The sequence below is a fragment of the Ranitomeya imitator genome, chromosome 5, assembly GCF_032444005.1.
Source record: "Ranitomeya imitator isolate aRanImi1 chromosome 5, aRanImi1.pri, whole genome shotgun sequence".
Lineage (NCBI taxonomy): Eukaryota > Metazoa > Chordata > Amphibia > Anura > Dendrobatidae > Ranitomeya > Ranitomeya imitator.
The window spans coordinates 367,960,682-367,981,395 of NC_091286.1; the positions used below are offsets into that span (position 1 = coordinate 367,960,682).

General features: G+C 39.6%; 1 protein-coding gene across 1 annotated transcript in view; it reads right to left on the reverse strand.

Annotated features, from left to right (window-relative positions):
• COL19A1 (collagen type XIX alpha 1 chain) overlaps positions 1-20,714 on the reverse strand; it is a 1,728,692-nt gene that overhangs the window by 408,249 nt on the left and 1,299,729 nt on the right. Inside the window, exons 31-33 of the mRNA XM_069726653.1 lie at positions 20,658-20,711; positions 19,081-19,122; positions 13,725-13,820 (exon numbers count right to left, since the gene is read on the reverse strand). Coding sequence (XP_069582754.1) covers positions 13,725-13,820; positions 19,081-19,122; positions 20,658-20,711 — 192 coding nt within the window. The remainder of the gene's footprint in view (positions 1-13,724; positions 13,821-19,080; positions 19,123-20,657; positions 20,712-20,714) is intronic.

The window sequence follows — 20,714 nt, forward strand, 5'->3', positions numbered from 1 at the left end:
GGTCAAGAACTGGGTCATCTATTACCTCTTCTTGTAGCTCGTGTGCAACTTCGTCTGTGTCACCATGTCGGTCGGTGGTATAGCGTTCGTGATGAGGCAACATAGTCTCATCAGGGTCTGATTCTTGATCAGCACCCTGCGAGGGCAATGTTGTGGTCTGAGTCAAAGGACCAGCATAGTAGTCTTGCTGTGGCTGTGCATCAGTGCACTCCATGTCAGATTCAACTTGTAATGGGCATGGACTGTTAACTGCTTCACTTTCTAAGCCAGGGACGGTATGTGTAAAGAGCTCCATGGAGTAACCCGTTGTGTCGCCTGCTGCATTCTTCTCTGTTGTTGTTTTTGCTGAAGAGGACAAGGAAGCGACTTGTCCCTGACCGTGAACATCCACTAACGACGCGCTGCTTTGACATTTACCAGTTTCACGAGAGGAGGCAAAAGAGCTAGAGGCTGAGTCAGCAAGATAAGCCAAAACTTGCTCTTGCTGCTCCGGCTTTAAAAGCGGTTTTCCTACTCCCAGAAAAGGGAGCGTTCGAGGCCTTGTGTAGCCAGACGACGAACCTGGCTCCACAGCCCCAGACTTAGGTGCAATATTTTTTTTCCCACGACCAGCTGATGCTCCACCACTACCACTACCCTCATTACCAGCTGACAATGAACGCCCCCGGCCACGACCTCTTCCACCATACTTCCTCATTGTTTTAAAAACGTAAACAAACTAACGGTATTTGTTGCTGTCACACAAATTACACGGTGAGCTATAACTTCAGTATGATTTGGCTACCCCTTTACAGGTGAGTGAGACCACAACGAAAATCAGGCACAATGTTACACACTCTGTTGTTGGTGGCAACAAATGAGAGAGATGCCACACACGCAGGACTGTCACTGAAGCACAAATGTAAATATTAATCTCCCACTGATTTGATTTTTTTTTTTTTTTAAGGGAGACTTTAGGAAAAAAAAAATAATAGAATAAAATGATTTTTTCAGGAAGAATTTAGAAACCAAATAAAATAAAATGATTTTTTCAGGGAGAATTTAGAAAACAAATAATACAAAAAAAGGCTTTCTATGGCCCACTGAGTGAGAGATGACGCACACAGGAGTCAGGAGTGGCACACAAGCCCAGAGGCCAATATTTATCTCCCACTGATTGATGTAGTGATTTTTTCAGGTAGATTTTGGAACCCAAATCAAGCTAAAAAAAATAATAGGCTTTCTATGGCCCACAATTGGAGAGAGAGAGAGAGATGGCACACCCAGGAGTCAAGACTGGCACACAAGCAGAAAGGGCAATATTAATCTCCCACTGATTTGTTTTTTTGTTTTTTTTTTTCAGGGAGACTTTAGGAAAAAAAAAAATAGAATAAAATGATTTTTTGAGGAAGAATTTAGAAACCAAATAAAATAAAATTATTTTTTCAGGGAGAATTTAGAAAACAAATAAAACAAAAAAAGGCTTTCTATGGCCCACTGAGTGAGAGATGACGCACACAGGAGTCAGGAGTGGCACACAAGCCCAGAGGCCAATATTTATCTCCCACTGATTGATGTAGTGATTTTTTCAGGTAGATTTTGGAACCCAAATCAAGCTAAAAAAAATAATAGGCTTTCTATGGCCCACAATTGGAGAGAGAGAGAGAGAGATGGCACACCCAGGAGTCAAGACTGGCACACCAGCATAAAGGGCAATATTAATCTCCCACTGATTTGTTTTTGTTTTTTGTTTTTTCAGGGAGACTTTAGGAAAAAAAAATAGAATAAAATGATTTTTTGAGGAAGAATTTAGAAACCAAAGAAAATAAAATGATTTTTTCAGGGAGAATTTAGAAAACAAATAAAACAAAAAAAGGCTTTCTATGGCCCACTGAGTGAGAGATGACGCACACAGGAGTCAGGAGTGGCACACAAGCCCAGAGGCCAATATTTATCTCCCACTGATTGATGTAGTGATTTTTTCAGGTAGATTTTGGAACCCAAATCAAGCTAAAAAAATAATAGGCTTTCTATGGCCCACAATTGGAGAGAGAGAGAGAGAGATGGCACACCCAGGAGTCAAGACTGGCACACAAGCAGAAAGGGCAATATTAATCTCCCACTGATTTGTTGTTGTTTTTTTTTTTTTCAGGGAGACTTTAGGAAAAAAAAAATAGAATAAAATGATTTTTTCAGGAAGAATTTAGAAACCAAAGAAAATAAAATGATTTTTTCAGGGAGAATTTAGAAAACAAATAAAACAAAAAAAGGCTTTCTATGGCCCACTGAGTGAGAGATGACGCACACAGGAGTCAGGAGTGGCACACAAGCCCAGAGGCCAATATTTATCTCCCACTTTTTTTTTTTGTTCAAGGGAAAATTTATAAACCCAATAAAAAAAATAATAAATAGGCTTTCTATGGCCCACTATCTGAGAGACAGAGAGAGATGGCACGCTTAGGACTGGCACACAAGCCCAAAGGCCAATATTAATCTCCCTTTTTTTTTAAGGGAGAATTTATAAAACCAAAAAAAAATAAATAAATAGGCTTTCTATGGCCCACTATTTGTGAGAGAGATGGCACGCTCAGGACTGGCACACAAGCCCAGAGGCCAATATTAATCTCCCACTTTTTTTTTTTTTTCCAGGGAAAATTTATAAACCCATTAACCCCTTTACCCCCAAGGGTGGTTTGCACGTTAATGACCGGGCCAATTTTTACAATTCTGACCACTGTCCCTTTATGAGGTTATAACTCTGGAACGCTTCAATGGATTCCAGTGATTCTGACATTGTTTTCTCGTGACATATTGTACTTCATGACAATGGTAAAAATTCTTTGATAGTACTTGCGTTTATTTGTGAAAAAAACGGAAATTTGGCAAAAATTATGAAAATTTCGCAATTTTCCAACTTTGAATTTTTATGCAATTAAATCACAGATATATGTCCCACAAAATACTTAATAAGTAACATTTCCCACATGTTTACTTTACATCAGCACAATTTTGGAACCAAAATTTTTTTTTGTTAGGGAGTTATAAGGGTTAAAAGTTGACCAGCAATTTCTCATTTTTACAACACCATTTTTTTTTAGGGACCACATCTCATTTGAAGTCATTTTGAGGGGTCTATATGATAGAAAATACCCAAGTGTGACACCATTTTAAAAACTGCACCCCTCATGGTGCTCAAAACCATATTCAAGAAGTTTATTAACCCTTCTGGTGCTTCGCAGGAATTTTTGGAATGTTTAAATAAAAATGAACATTTAACTTTTTTTCACAAAAAATTTAATTCAGCTCCAATTTGTTTTATTTTACCAAGGGTAACAGGAGAAAATGGACCGCAAAAGTTGTTGTACAATTTGTCCTGAGTACACCGATACCCCATATGTGGGGGTAAACCACTGTTTGGGCGCATGACAGAGCTCGGAAGCGAAGGAGCGCCATTTGACTTTTCAATGCAAAATTGACTGGAATCGAGATGGGACACCATGTTGCGTTTGGAGAGCCCCTGATGTGCCTAAACATTGAAACCCCCCACAAGGGACAACATTTTGGAAAGTAGACCCCCTAAGGAACTTATCTAGAGGTGTGGTGAGCACTTTGACCCACCAAGTGCTTCACAGAACTTTATAATGCAGAACCGTAAAAATAAAAAATCATATTTTTTCACAAAAATTATCTTTTCGCCCCCAATTTTTTATTTTCCCAAGGGTAAGAGAAGAAATTGGACCCCAAAAGTTGTTGTACAATTTGTCCTGAGTATGCTGATACCCCATATGTGGGGGTAAACCACTGTTTGGGCGCATTGGAGAGCTCGGAAGGGAAGGAGCGCCGTTTGACTTTTCAATGCAAAATTGACAGGAATTGGGATGGGACGCCATGTTGCGTTTGGAGAGCCACTGATGTGCCTAAACATTGAAACCCCCCACAAGTGACACCATTTTGGAAAGTAGACCCCCTAAGGAACTTATCTAGAGGTGTGGTGAGCACTTTGACCCACCAAGTGCTTCACAGAAGTTTATAATGGAGAACCATAAAAATAAAAAATCATATTTTTTCACAAAAATTATCTTTTCGCCCCCAATTTTTTATTTTCCCAAGGGTAAGAGAAGAAATTGGACCCCAAAAGTTGTTGTACAATTTGTCCTGAGTACGCTTATACCCCATATGTGGGGGTAAACCACTGTTTGGACGCATGGGAGAGCTCAGAAGGGAAGGAGCGCCGTTTGACTTTTCAATGCAAAATTGACAGGAATTGAGATGGGACGCCATGTTGCGTTTGGAGAGCCACTGATGTGCCTAAACATTGAAACCCCCCACAAGTGACACCATTTTGGAAAGTAGACCCCCTAAGGAACTTATCTAGATGTGTGGTGAGCGCTTTGACCCACCAAGGGCTTCACAGAAGTTTATAATGCAGAGCTGTAAAAATAAAACAAACATTTTTTCCCACAAAAATTATTTTTTAGCCCCCAGTTTTGTATTTTCCCGAGGGTAACAGGAGAAATTGGACCCCAAAATTTGTTGTCCAATTTGTCGTCAGTGCGCTGATACCCCATAAGTGGGGGGGAACCACTGTTTGGGCGCATGGGAGGGCTCGGAAGGGAAGGAGCTCCATTTGGAATGCAGACTTAGATGGAATGGTCTGCAGGTGTCACATTGCGTTTGGAGAGCCCCTAATGTACCTAAACAGTAGAAACCCCCCACAAGTGACACCATTTTGGAAAGTAGACCCCCTAAGGAACTTATCTAGATGTGTGGTGAGCGCTTTGACCCACCAAGGGCTTCACAGAAGATTATAATGCAGAGCCGTAAAAATAAAACAAAAATTTTTTCCCACAAAAATTATTTTTTAGCCCCCAGTTTTGTATTTTCCCGAGGGTAAGAGGAGAAATTCGACCCCAAAAGTTGTTGTCCAATTTGTCCTGAGTACGCTGATACCCCATATGTGGAAGGAACCACCGTTTGGGTGCATGGGAGGGCTCGGAAGGGAAGGAGTGCCATTTGGAATGCAGACTTAGATGGAATAGTCTGCAGGCGTCACATTGCGTTTGCAGAGCCCCTAATGTACCTAAACAGTAGAAACCCCCCACAAGTGACCCCATATTGGAAACTAGACCCCCCAGGGAACTCATCTAGATGTGTTGGGAGAACTTTGAACCCCCAAGTGTTTCACTACAGTTTATAAGGCAGAGCCGTGAAAATAAAAAATCTTTTTTTTTTTCCCACAAAAATTATTTTTTAGCCCCTAGTTTGTTTTTTCCCAAGGGTAACAGGAGAAATTGGACCCCAAAAGTTGTTGTCCTATTTGTCCTGAGTACGCTGATACCCCATATGTTGGGGCAAACCCCTGTTTGGGCACATGGGAGAGCTCGGAAGGGAAGGAGCACTGTTTTACTTTTTCAACGCAGAATTGGCTGGAATTGAGATCGGACGCCATGTCGTGTTTGGAGAGCCCCTGATGTGCCTAAACAGTGGAAACCCTCCAATTATAACTGAAGCCCTAATCCAAACACACCCCTAACCCTAATTCCAACGGTAACCCTAACCACACCCCTAACCCTGACACACCCCTAATCCCAACCCTATTCCCAACTGTAAATGTAATCTAAACCCTAACCCTAACTTTAGCCCCAACCCTAACTGTAGCCCCAACCCTAACTGTAGCCCCAACCCTAACCCTAACCCTAGCCCTAGCCCCAACCCTAACCCTAGCCCTAGCCCTAACCCTAGCCCTAACCCTAGCCCTAACCCTAGCCCTAACGGGAAAATGGATATAAATACATTTTTTTAATTTTTCCCTAACTAAGGGGGTGATGAAGGGGGGTTTGATTTACTTTTATAGCGGGTTTTTTAGCGGATTTTTATGATTGGCAGCCGTCACACACTGAAAGACGCTTTTTATTGCAAAAAATATTTTTTGCGTTACCACATTTTGAGAGCTATAATTTTTCCATATTTTGGTCCACAGAGTTATGTGAGGTCTTGTTTTTTGCGGGACGAGTTGACGATTTTATTGGTAACATTTTCAGGCACGTGACAATTTTTTGATCGCTTTTTATTCCGATTTTTGTGAGGAAGAATGACCAAAAAACAGCTATTCATGAATTTCTTTTGGGGGAGGCGTTTATACCGTTCCGCATTTGGTAAAATTGATAAAGCAGTTTTATTCTTCGGGTCAGTACGATTACAGCGACACCTCATTTATATCATTTTTTTATGTTTTGGCGCTTTTATACGATAAAAACTATTTTACGGAAAAAATAATTATTTTTGCATCGCTTTATTCTCAGGACTATAACTTTTTTATGTTTTTGCTGATGATGCTGTATGGCAGCTCGTTTTTTGCGGGACAAGATGACGCTTTCAGCGGTACCATGGTTATTTATATCCATCTTTTTGATCGCGTGTTATTCCACTTTTTGTTTGGCGGTATGATAATAAAGCGTTTTTTGCCTCGTTTTTTTTTTTTTTTTCTTACGGTGTTTACTGAAGGGGTTAACCAGTGGGCCAGTTTTATAGGTCGGGACGTTACGGACGCGGCGATACTAAATATGTGTACTTTTATTGTTTTGGTTTTTTTATTTAGATAAAGAAATGTATTTATGGGAATAATATTATTTTTTTTTTCATTATTTTGGAATATTTTTTTTAATTTTTTTTTACACATTTGAAAATTTTTTTTTTAACTTTTTTACTTTGTCCCAGGGGGGACATCACAGATCGGTGATCTGACAGTTTGCACAGCACTCTGTCAGATCACCGATCTGATAGGAGTGCAGGCTGCTTCACAGTGCCTGCTCTGAGCAGGCTCTGTGAAGCCACCTCCCTCCCTGCAGGACCCGGATCCGCGGCCATCTTGGATCCGGGCCTGGAGCAGGGAGGGAGGGAGGTAAGACCCTCGCAGCAACGCGATCACATCGCGTTGCTGCGGGGGGCTCAGGGAAGCCCGCAGGGAGCCCCCTCCCTGCGCGGTGCTTCCCTGCACCGCCGGCACATCGCGATCATCTTTGATCGCGGTGTGCCGGGGGTTAATGTGCCGGGGGCGGTCTTTGACCGCTCCTGGCACATAGTGCCGGATGTCAGCTGCGATAGGCAGCTGACACCCGGCCGCGATCGGCGGCGCTCCCCCCGTGAGCGCTGCCGATCGCATATGACGTACTATTGCGTCCTTGGGAAGTAAAGCAAACCCCACATGGACGCAATAGTACATCTAATGGCAGAAAGGGGTTAAAAAAAAAAATAAATAAATAGGCTTTCTATGGCCCACTATCTGAGAGAGAGAGATGGCACGCTTAGGACTGGCACACAAGCCCAAAGGCCAATATTAATCTCCCACTGATTGATTTATTGATTTTTTCAGGTAGAATTTAGAACCAAAATAAAGCAAAAAAAAAAAAAAAAATGGGCTTTCTATGGCCCACTGAGTGAGTGATGATGCACACAGGAGTCAGGAGTGGCACACAAGCCCTGAGGCCAATATTTTTCTCCCACTGATTGATGTAGTGATTTTTTCAGGTAGATTTTAGAACCAAAATCAAGCAAAAAAATAAATAGGCTTTCTATGGCCCACTGAGTGAGTGATGATGCACACAGGAGTCAAGAGTGGCACACAAGCCCTGAGGCCAATATTTTTCTCCCACTGATTGATGTAGTGATTTTTTCAGGTAGATTTTATAACCCAAATCAAGCAAAAAAATAAATAGGCTTTCTATGGCCCACTGAGTGAGAGATGGCACACACAGGGATGGCACTCTAGCAGAAATGTCAATCTTAATCTCCCACAAAAAAAAAAAAAAAACAGGGAGTGTCCTTCAATTACTATCTCCCTGCAGTAATCTCAGCCAGGTATGGCAGGCAGCAATAAGGAGTGGACTGATGCACAAATTAAATAAAAAGTGTGCACAAACCAAAAAGATAGCTGTGCAGAAAGGAAGGAACAAGAGGATTTGTGCTTTGAAAAAAGCAGTTGGTTTGCACAGCGGCGTACACACAGCAATGCAGCTATCAGGGAGCCTTCTAGGGCAGCCCAATGAGCTACAGCGCTGAGGGAAAAAAAAAAATGTAGCTTCCACTGTCCCTGCACACCGAAGGTGGTGTTGGGCAGTGGAAATCGCTACAGCACAAGCGGTTTGGTGGTTAATGGACCCTGCCTAACGCTATCCCTGCTTCTGACGAAGCGGCAGCAACCTCTCCCTAAGCTCAGATCAGCAGCAGTAACATGGCGGTCGGCGGGAACGCCCCTTTATAGCCCCTGTGACGCCGCAGACAGCAAGCCAATCACTGCAATGCCCTTCTCTAAGATGGTGGGGACCAGGACCTATGTCATCACGCTGCCCACACTCTGCGTTTACCTTCATTGGCTGAGAAATGGCGCTTTTCGCGTCATTGAAACGCGACTTTGGCGCGAAAGTCGCGTACCGCATGGCCGACCCCGCACAGGGGTCGGATCGGGTTTCATGAAACCCGACTTTGCCAAAAGTTGGCGACTTTTGAAAATGAACGACCCGTTTCGCTCAACCCTAGGCCCAGGTTCACCTCCTTAACTAAGTTATATTTCAGCACATGTCTTACATTTATATAACTCTTTTGCACATGGTACGCGCAGTACCTCATAGTGAGTTTAGAATTTCTCTGCACTTGCAGATTATGCCATGTTTGCTGTAATTAGTACTCAGGTAGACTGCTTAATTCTCAATACACGTTCCGTCTTCTTACAAAAAACTCACTTTTTGTCTATGAACATCTGGAGACAATTGGTTTCCTATTATATACAGCACCTTTTTGCACATTATATCTACATAATTGTACTAAACCTTTTGTGCCTTTCTGTTTATATGTAATAGAGATCTATAAGTTGATACTTTTGCAATATTTATACTATTTAATTATGTAGATTGTTATTTATTATACCTGGTCCTACTCCTTTTGACCTGCTTGGTGTGTGGTACTCCATTATCATGTTAATGACCGTTAAGTCTTCTGGGTAATTTCGCAATGCATCGCCAGGAACGGAAGATGGCGGCAGGCGCGTGTGGCTCGGCGGACCACGGAGGGTGAGAATAGCAGGTTTTTTGTTAGTTTTTTTTAATTTTTTTTAACATTACATTTTTTTACTATTGATGCCGCATAGGCAGCATCAATAGTAAAAAGTTGGGGACACACAGGGTTAATAGCAGCGGTTACGGAGTGCGCTACCTGCGGCATAACGCGGTCCGTTACCGCCGGCATTAACCCTGTGTGAGCGGTGACTGGAGGGGAGTATGCGGGCGCCGGACACTGACTGCGGGGAGTAAGGAGCGGCCATTTTCTTCCAAACTGTGCCCGTCGCTGATTGGTCGTGGCTGTTTTGCTGTTTCATCTGAGGCGATGAAAACTAAATCTCTGAGCACTAAAAAATACTCGGAGGACACCAGAGCGTGCTCGGGAAATCTCGAGTAACGAGTATATTCGCTCATCACTACACATTACACTTCCCAAAAAGTGTAATCAAAAGTGATTGAGTCATAAGTAGAGATGAGTAAATCTTCTGAAATTCAAAGGACTTTGCTGAATTTTTCACAAAAATTTGACTTGCAGCAAATAAATTCGGACAAATTTCAATACTGGAAAACTTGTAGTTGCTCATAACATACATATTGGGAAGAGGAGAGAGAGAGAATTCTCTCTCTCTAGAGCTTACACTTTATAGAAGAGAGGGAGAAAGAGGACTCCACTGACCTAACAGAGAACGACTAACCCAGTGACTCTGGACATGGAAAACAACTCTGCAGCATGAACTGTGCTCTGCTGAGAACCGCTGATCTGCGATGGCCCAGGTACTGACCACCACTGTACAATATAATCAAAATTATGTTTTCATGCACTCTGATTTTTCAGCAGCATGGGAAGTAATGGCAGGCAAGGTATATCTATTTATTTTTTAAACCACAAATCAAATCTCAAAATGTTTGAAACTGCAAATTTCAGGAAAATTGAGTCAAACTCAGTCCACTGCAATTCGATCTGCTCATCTCTAGTCATGAGTACCAAAAAAAAGTTTAACTGAAAACTACATATTGTCAGACAAAAAAAAAGGCACTAACACAGCTCCTTTGAAGGAAAGTTGTAAAACACAAACATTTTTTTTCTTCAAACAGTGTATTTTATTTCACAAATCATAAATAAAATTGCATGCATTTGATATTTCTACAATCTGGATTAACCACAAAATAAAGTTAGCATTTTAATTGTAAAGAACATGAATATTGTAATATTTTAAATTCAAAAAGCAACTGTAGAATTATTGTTTCTTGGTTTCCATAAAATTTCAAAAACGTTGGCAATAAATTGTATGTACCCCAAAATGGAGACACTGACAAATACCACTTATCCTACAAAACAACAAGCCATCAAACAGCTACAGTGGGGCAAAAAAGTATTTAGTCAGTCAGCAATAGTGCATGTTCCACCACTTAAAAAGATGAGAGGCGTCTGTAATTTACATCATAGGTAGACCTCAACTATGGGAGACAAACTGAGAAAAAAAAATCCAGAAAATCACATTGTCTGTTTTTTTTAACAATTTATTTGCATATTATGGTGGAAAATAAGTATTTGGTCACAAACAAAATTTCATCTCAATACTTTGTAATATATCCTTTGTTGGCAATGACAGAGGTCAAACGTTTTCTGTAAGTCTTCACAAGGTTGCCACACACTGTTGTTGGTATGTTGGCCCATTCCTCCATGCAGATCTCCTCTAGAGCAGTGATGTTTTTGGCTTTTCGCTTGGCAACACGGACTTTCAACTCCCTCCAAAGGTTTTCTATAGGGTTGAGATCTGGAGACTGGCTAGGCCACTCCAGGACCTTGAAATGCTTCTTACGAAGCCACTCCTTCGTTGCCCTGGCGGTGTGCTTTGGATCATTGTCATGTTGAAAAACCATGCCACGTTTCATCTTCAAAGGCCTAGCTGATGGAAGGAGGTTTGCACTCAAAATCTCACGATACATGGCCCCATTCATTCTTTCATGTACCCGGATCAGTCGTCCTGGCCCCTTTGCAGAGAAACAGCCCCAAAGCATGATGTTTCCACCACCATGCTTTACAGTAGGTATGGTGTTTGATGGATGCAACTCAGTATTCTTTTTTCTCCAAACACGACAAGTTGTGTTTCTACCAAACAGTTCCAGTTTGGTTTCATCAGACCATAGGACATTCTCCAAAAACTCCTCTGGATCATCCAAATGCTCTCTAGCAAACTTCAGACGGGCCCGGACATGTACTGGCTTAAGCAGTGGGACACGTCTGGCACTGCAGGATCTGAGTCCATGGTGGCGTAGTGTGTTACTTATGGTAGGCCTTGTTACATTGGTCCCAGCTCTCTGCAGTTCATTCACTAGGTCCCCCCGCGTGGTTCTGGGATTTTTGCTCACCGTTCTTGTGATCATTCTGACCCCACGTGGTGGGATTTTGCGTGGAGCCCCAGATCGAGGGAGATTATCAGTGGTCTTGTATGTCTTCCATTTTCTAATTATTGCTCCCACTGTTGATTTCTTCACTCCAAGCTGGTTGGCTATTGCAGATTCAGTCTTCCCAGCCTGGTGCAGGGCTACAATTTTGTTTCTGGTGTCCTTTGACAGCTCTTTGGTCTTCACCATAGTGGAGTTTGGAGTCAGACTGTTTGAGGGTGTGCACAGGTGTCTTTTTATACTGATAACAAGTTTAAACAGGTGCCATTACTACAGGTAATGAGTGGAGGAAAGAGGAGACTCGTAAAGAAGAAGTTACAGGTCTGTGAGAGCCAGAAATCTTGATTGTTTGTTTCTGACCAAATACTTATTTTCCACCATAATATGCAAATAAATTGTTAAAAAAACAGACAATGTGATTTTCTGGATTTTTTTTTCTCAGTTTGTCTCCCATAGTTGAGGTCTACCTATGATGTAAATTACAGACGCCTCTCATCTTTTTAAGTGGTGGAACTTGCACTATTGCTGACTGACTAAATACTTTTTTGCCCCACTGTACATTGAGAAAAAAATATTATGGATCACGGAATGAGACATTGAAAAATAAGCTTGGTAGTATTCTGATTATTGCTTCATCGCTTAGGTACCTAAGACAGAACACCTGAGTAGGTTAGAAATCCATAAAGTTTAACCTTTCTCCTTTTATGTCAAAGGCACAGAGCATGAAAGTATAATTTAAGTAAAAAGCTTGCTTTTGGATAGTGAGAATATGGAACTCTACTATTTTCAGAAAGGAAAATAGTCAGGAGATGGCGCCCTTCCATCTTAGGTAACGTAATATTCAAAATTTTGGATGCCGGAATGTTTCCTTTACAGTTGTTCAACTTAATAAACCTTTCAGACTCATTTTCATTGGTCTTTCAATCTCTTAACACTTTATAATTGCATCATGGAATGTGTCAGGTTGTTTGAAATAAGCTCAATAGCCCTACTCCAATTATTATTAACCCATTCACGACATATGATGTTTATAAATGTCATAAGTCATGTCCCAGCATGTTTTCTGGCACATAACAGCTGGTTTCATCAGCTGACATGTATCCCTAGCAGCCGCGGGTGGAATCGTACTCCACCGGCGGCTGTTAACATGTTAAATGTCGCTATCAATTTCCGACAGTGGATTTAATATAGCCATGTCTGAAACACGTCACTAATTCTGCCCATTGGCACACCTGTCACATGATTATGGGGTGCCGATAGGTTGGAATGACAACCCGGGGTCTGTAAGAGACTCCTCTCTGCTCTGAGCACCACCCTGTGCCCGGCGTTCATAGCAGACGAGGATTTTTGCTACGCATAGCAGAATTGAAGACCTGATGTGTGTAGCATAAGTTATCAGAAGGTCACAGCTTCGATAGTCTTTTAAGCAGACTACTGAAGCAAGTACAAAGTACAAAAAAAGGTTTTTAAAAATATTAAAATAATGTAAAAAATATAAAAGATCAAATTACCCTTTTCAACCCATTCAAAATAAACAAAAAATACACATATTTGGTATGGTCCAGAAATGCCTGATCTATTAAAATATAAAAAAAATTAATCCAGTCAGTAAACGGCGTAACAATAAAAAAATCAAAACACCAGAATTTTGTTTTTTGGTCGCTGCAACGTTGCATTAAAATGCAATAACGGGAGAACAGAACATTGCATCTACCCCAAAACTGTAAAATGAAAAACTTTAGCTTTGTGCCCCAAAAATAAGCCCTTAGTCCCAGATCCTGAAAAATAGAGATGCTACAGGTCTTGGAAAATGGTGCCATTTTTTTTGTTGCAAACTTCAGATTTTTTTTCACAACTTTAATGAAAAAGAACCTATCATGTTTAGTGTCTGCGAACTCGTAATGACCTGGAGAATCATAATTGCAGGTCAGTTTTAGCATTTATTGAACGTGGTAAAAAATAAATCCCAAAACAATTGGGTTATTGCACTTTTTTTGCTATTTCAAAAGTACAACTCGTCCCACAAAAATCAAGCCCTCACACAGTCATATTTACTGAAAAATATAAATTACCTTAATTATTATTTATATAACCATTGCAGTTACAAACTGGTTGTTCAGCAGTGTGTTCCACATTCGTTAATTGCTGGATACTATCTACTGGCCACACAATATTTGCATAATGACAGTATGTAAGAATTAATAAGAGAATCCCGATGTCTATCCTGTGATTCCCACCTTCTAACCTCTCCTACACTTAAGAAAATACTTTTTAAAGACTTACCTTAATACCTATTTGTCCTGCAATGCCAATAAGACCTTCCTCTCCTTTGGTGCCAGCAGGTCCTGGACCACCGGAATTACAATGACCACACACATTCTTAAAAAGAACAGAACAAAACAAAAATCTTTACTTTTGCATCACATGCGTTCTGATACGGATACGTTGTATCCTCACGACGGAGCTGAAAACATTTACCACAGTACATGTAAAGATATCTGCTGTCTCCCATCCTGATGTTTCTGAATTGTCTCTTGCTTGTGTAATTCTTTGTTAAATGATTTTCTTGTTTCTAATTTTTTTTTAGCTCTTAAATATTCAGCAGCATGTGGGAAATTTAGGCAAATTTAGTCAATGGAATAGAATTCTACTCACATTTTGCAAAAATTTGTATTCTCCAGAACATCAGCAAAAAGGTGGTTTGATGATGGTCATTATGCCGAATCATAGAAGGCTGACAAAAGGTTAAAGAATAGGCCCCAAAACCTAATATCTCATCACTTACTTCCACAGCCACCTTCACTGCTTGATCTCCTCCATATGATCCTCAGCACATCTTATTAAGATCACATATTGCATTTTCATGCTAGGCTAAGACTAGACCTGGAGTGATGCCGGTATGAAAGGGTCATCCCAGGCCTAGTTGCAACCTGAAGCTTTGGCTTAGAGTGCACGCCATAACGATACTGCGCTATAGTAATTGTTATGCCCTGGAGTCTCCCTAAACCCCAGAACATAATCAGGGGCATTCCATTTGCAGAACATAAATTCATTCCAAATTACATTTCCTGGTAAAATCCTTATGATTTGGCAAATTCTAATCTCGTCAGATCTGCTCATCTCTAGTGAAATATATCTTATATACAGTAGCTATTGAGGGCACCATACACACAAGTGTTTATGTGTTTTGAAAGGGTGCAGGAGAATAAGTTGGGGCCAGACTACTCTGTAGAACTAAAGGATCAATCATTTACATTTAAACTGTTCAATCTTTCTCTCCTGTGACATCATATGACAAGGAAAAGTCAGGAGGTCCCATTTATATTGAATGGTCCTCTGGTACCATTCAAACTGACAAATGCAAATGACTGTACTCTATTGAGAATTAGTGTTTGTGGCTTCTATATCCTATTGGTATTGCTATCCTATAGTTTGACCTATTTGTTTGCAGTAGTTTTCCTACTACTGTCACTACTGTTATAGTTTTTACTGTCACTATATGTCATTGTATACTGTGATCTTCAATCCTATAAGGACAGTCTATTTGTAGACTGTCAAAACCTTCTTGCGGAATCCTTAGTTGACGCTCAAGGGCTCATTAAACTACTATTGGTGGTGTAGTAATTGAGTCATTTCACACTAGTAACTATAGAACCATATGTCGAATAGATGTTTCTGCTTTGGCTTACTTCTATTTCTCTCCCTTTCTAAGGCATCTATCATAGTGCTGTTACAAGTATCATTATAAAAGTCAGTGAAAACTTTATTAATAGTCTAAAGGTACCGTCACACTAAGCGACGCTGCAGCGATACCGACAACGATCCGGATCGCTGCAGCGTCGCTGTTTGGTCGCTGGAGAGCTGTCACACAGACCGCTCTCCAGCGACCAACGATGCCAGTAACCAGGATAAACATCGGGTTACTAAGCGCAGGGCCGCACTTAGTAACCCGATGTTTACCCTGGTTACCATCGTTAAAGTAAAAAAAACAACCACTACATACTTACCTACCGCTGTCTGTCCCTGGCGCTGTGCTTCTCTGCTCTGGCTGTGAGCGCCGGTCAGCCGGAAAGCAGAGCGGTGACGTCACCGCTCTGCTTTCCAGCCGCTGTGCTCACAGTCAGTGCAGGAGGAGTGCAGAGAAGCACAGCGCTGGAGGACAGACAGCGGTAGGTAAGTATGTAGTGGTTGTTTTTTTTACTTTAACGATGGTAACCAGGGTAAACATTGGGTTACTAAGCGCGGCCCTGCGCTTAGTAACCCGATGTTTACCCTGGTTACCAGCGAAGACATCGCTGAATCGGCGTCACACACGCCGATTCAGCGATGTCAGCGGGAGATCCAGCGACGAAACAAAGTTCTGGACTTTCTTCCCCGACCAGCGACATCACAGCAGGGGCCTGATCGCTGCTGCCTGTCACACTGGACGATATCGCTAGCCAGGACGCTGCAACGTCACGGATCGCTAGCGATATCGTCTAGTGTGACGGTACCTTAAAATGGGCACTGAGAAAACAGTATTTTTAAAATCGTTTTTGCACTTTTTTAATTATTTTACAGTAAATTTCATTCTAAAGAAAATGAATGTAAAGGGACATTATATGAATGGGTCTAAGGCTGGAGCAGTTGACATTAAATTTGTAAGAAGTTTATACATACTAGTTAATAGGAAAAGAGACAATAAAAACCTTAATAAGCTTGTAAATTAATATAAATGATTTCAGGTTAATTGATATGTTTTATGGCCTCAAGAATGAGCACCTTTTCTCTCCTACATAGAGTCTTATCAGCACCAACTGTACACAAATCTCCTATCTAAGTAATTTAAAAATCTTCACTAAATACAAATTTTACCAGAGAAAAGGGAATTTTGAAAACTAACGATGGGTCCTGGCAGGGAAAGAAGCAGATTTCCCTGATAAGTTACATTACAAAGTTTCTTATTTTCATGTGTACTATTGATTTAAGTAATAAAAATTAAAATGATTGTTACTCTTTAAATCATACACACAACTTTAACCCGCATTCTCAAGTGATAACAGAAAAAAAACAGATTTTTCATAAATATATAATCGCAAGCTATTGTAAGAAAGCTATAAAGAGGTAATTTCTTCTGATATGTGGCAACGTGCAAAGCAAGTGATAGGTGAAAATGTGGAATATAAAAAGTGTTGTCATCTCTACAGCCTTTTTCTATCGCTGGCTGTTAAAGTTATTGTTGAATTTAGCCTGCTAAAACATTTATTCAATAGTTCTGAAAGCACTAAACCAAGATCTTTAATTCTAGAATATGCACGGATATGATCTGCAGGATGTATATGTAATACATATTGATAATTTCTAAACTGGATTATGGGAACAGCTAATTAAATAATCATTCCATGCAGTGAGGATTGAAATCAATTACCTACAGTAGCTCAATAAATCTTCCGAGCTCACAAACTCTGGTTAAAATGAAAACTGTTTTATTGTACTTAAGTTACTCATGGTGCTAGTGGTTCAGCAATTATCGCATTCAGAAAAAAATAAAGTGATGTGTCTTGCCAATATTAACCTTGATGGATCGATACAGTAATAGACGCAACAGCTTCTATTCATTTCTAAACACACCAAATTGTCTAATATTAAGTTAAGTGAAGTAAAATAGTTTCTCTCTGGCTGCAGTTTACGCTCTAAATTTGTATTCCTTATCTTGAAATGTTGAATTGCTGACATAGCTAGAAGTGGGACTACAACTAATAGCCTGGGAAAAGAGTCTATCATGTACTTGCCTAAGCGGAGGACAATAGCTATGTTATAATGTAGATATAATCTAGATTTTTTTTAATTTAAGGATAAGTCCTGAAGTGTTGTTGTCACAGTAAGTCTTGGCACATCACCGCCATTTTAATCTACAGTTAAAACCAGAAGTTTACATACACTATGTAAAAAGACACATATACATGTTTTTCTCAATATCTGACATGAAATCAGAATAAACCTTTCCCATTTTAGGTCGATTACGATTGCCATAGTTATTAATACTTGCCAAATTCCAGAATAATGAGAGAGAGAGATAATTTTTTAAGCCATTTTTATTACTTACTGCAAAGTCAAACGTTTACATACTGTACATTTCATTAGTATTTGGTACCATTGCCTTTAAACTGAATAACTTGGGTCAAACATTTGGTATATCCTTCCACAAGCTTCTCACAATGGTTGGTCAGAATTAGGGCTCATTCCTCCTGACAAAACTGGTGTAACTGATCCAGATTTGTTAGTTGCCTTGCTTGCACAGGCTTTTTCAGCTTTGCTCATACATTTTCAATAGGATTGAGATCAGGGCTTTGTGATGGCCACTGCAAAACATTGACTTTGTTATCCTTAAGCCACTTTGTTGTCATTTTGGCAGTATGCTTCTAGAAGGTCATTGTCCATTTGGAAGACCCATTTCTGCCCATGCTTTAGCTTCCTGACTGATGTCTTGAGATTTTGCTTCAGAATTGCCACATAATCTTCTCATGATGCCATCTATTTTGTGAAGTGCACCAGTCCCTACTGCAGCAAAACAACCCCACAACATGAAGCTGCCACCCCCATGTTTCACATTTGGGATAGTATTCTTAGGCTTCCAAGCTTCTCCCTTTTTCCTCCAAATGTATCGATGGTCATTATGCCCAAAAAGTTCAATTTTAGCTTCATCAGACCACAGGACATGTCTCCAAAAATTAAGGTCTGTGTTCCAGTGTGCATTTGTAAACATTAGTCTGGCTTCTTTTTGTTTCTTTTGGAGTAATGGCTTCTTCCTGGTAGAGTGGCCTTTCAGCCCATGTTGATACAGTTTCACTGTGGATATTGACACATTCTTACCAGCTTCTGCCATCATCTTCACAAGTTCTTTTTCCTTTGCTTTTGGTTTGATATGCACATGTTGGACCAAAGCACGTTCATCTCTGGGACACAGAACCCTTCTCCTTCCTGAGGGGTATGATGGCTGGACATTCCCATCTTGTTTGTGCTTGCATATAATTGTTTGTATAGATGAACAAGGCACCTTCAAGTGTCTTGAAATTGTACCCAAGGATGAGCTGGACTAATGCAAGTCCACAATTCGGTTCCTGATATCTTGGCTGATTTCTTTAGACTTTCCCATGATGCTACACAAAGAAGCAGTGTGTTTCAGGTATGCATTAAAATACAAAAAAGCAGTAGCATCCAAAAACATGACATCATCATCAGTCCAGAATTGTTTAAAGGCATGATAATCTTAAGGTATGTAAACTTTTGACCTTGCAGTAAGTAATTAACATATCTTAAAACATTCTCTCTCATTATTCTGGAATTTGGCAAGTATTAATAATTATGGTAATCCTAATTGACCTAAAATGGGAAAGGTTTATTCTGATTTCATGTCAGATATTGAGAAAAACATGCATCTGTGTCTTTTTATATAGTGCATGTAAACTTCTGGTTTGAACTGTAGGTATCTTACTGGACTGTTTCCAACCTAGTAATAGCAAAGAAAGAACTGGGTTCTTATGATTGTGAAAGGGTTTTCCATATCATATGATGGCAGTCATTATTATGACAACTATACAGTATTCACTTTTCTTATAGGAATACACCAAATGATTTAGGTAATACAACTTTAATGTACCTTAAGAATGGCTCCTATATCTCCAAGAAGTGGAAGGGCAATCTACAAAAACAATAACAATGATTATGAGTTGTGAAAGAAAAACATGCACATAATGAAATAACTAATTACATAAAATTCTAATGCTCTCAGAAGTGACATTTTGCATGGAAATTATTTTGATAATTATTGTGAAAAATTCTGCATTCATTCATTTGTGTAGCTCACTGTGAATGGTAGATAATATGTTCAAAGTTTTGCAGTTGTGTTAAACATTTACTCCCCGGGAAGAGAAACACTGTGATTTCTTTTTATGTATATAATTCCAGCAAAATAAGAAATGCTTTTTGAAATGGTTCCAGCTGTTTAAGTATTGACAGACATTTTATGGCATTATTGAAAACTTTGTGATTTTATTCAGAAATATAGTCAGTTATAGGTTGAAAAACATAACTGACTCAAGGTAATTTCAAGGAAGGTAACTCATACAACAGAAAAATAAACTCATCAGTTCTAGAACAATTTCCAAAACGGAAATCTGTACAGCTACCCAAATGTGCCCATATAAATGTGGAGGGTAGAGACGCATCTTAGTAGAATCCTGATAACTTTAAAATGAAAAAACTTTCCAGTTAAAAGGATTTAAAGATTAACCCTTTAGCGACACCTGTCGTACATTCGCAGATTAAGTGTGCATTTACTATAAAGTATGTAGTGGATAGTGGCATTTGAAAGATTAGGAATATGTAGTGGGAGGTTACACTGCTCCATTGGATACCCTGACTTGTACAATGGGCTGCAATACTGTAATACTGAAGTATAATATATGAGTGTTCAAGTGAGTGAACTACTCTTAACTAAATAATAAATAAGTAAAGAACTAACTAATAAAAATACATTAAAATAAACCTAAAGTATGTAAATACATTTATATATATTGTATGTATATTATATGTTTATATATATTATATGTGCATATAATAACCCTTTTCTTGCAATGCAAATAGCAAAGTCATGTACTGTATAATTGGCCAAACTAATAAGATACAAAAGTATTTATCCCACATGCTGAGCACCAAAATGAAAACAAAAAAATCTAAATTCAGAATTGTTGTTGTATGGTAATTAAAGCAGCCACACAAAAAAAATTCTTACAACTGTTGATAAAAAAAGACTCTTGAAATATGATGACTGAGGAAATAAACAAAAAACAGCGAAAAAAGTAAAATACCAACTTAAAATACTGTATAAATTTTGAATCACCGTAGCTGCACTGAACTGTGGAACAAAGTTACAAGGTCATGTTTACAGCAAAATGAATGTGATAAAAGCAAAACTGAATTGATGATTGCTTTTTTCAATTCCACCCCACTAGGAGTTTTTATTCCTTTTTTCAGTGCATTAGGTGGTAAATACTAATACTTGTCCCACAAAAGTTGAAACTCTTATACTGATGTATCAGAGTGGAAAAATAAAAATGTTGAATTTTGGAAGGTGAGAAGGCCAACACAAAAAATGTCTAAATCTCCAATAAATACATTTTTAATTTTAAGAATAGCAATACTGATCATGGAATCAATGTACATGCGTTCACATACTGGGTCACCTGGAGGACCCTGGAGTCCTGGTCGGCCATCTCTGCCTGGGACACCCTA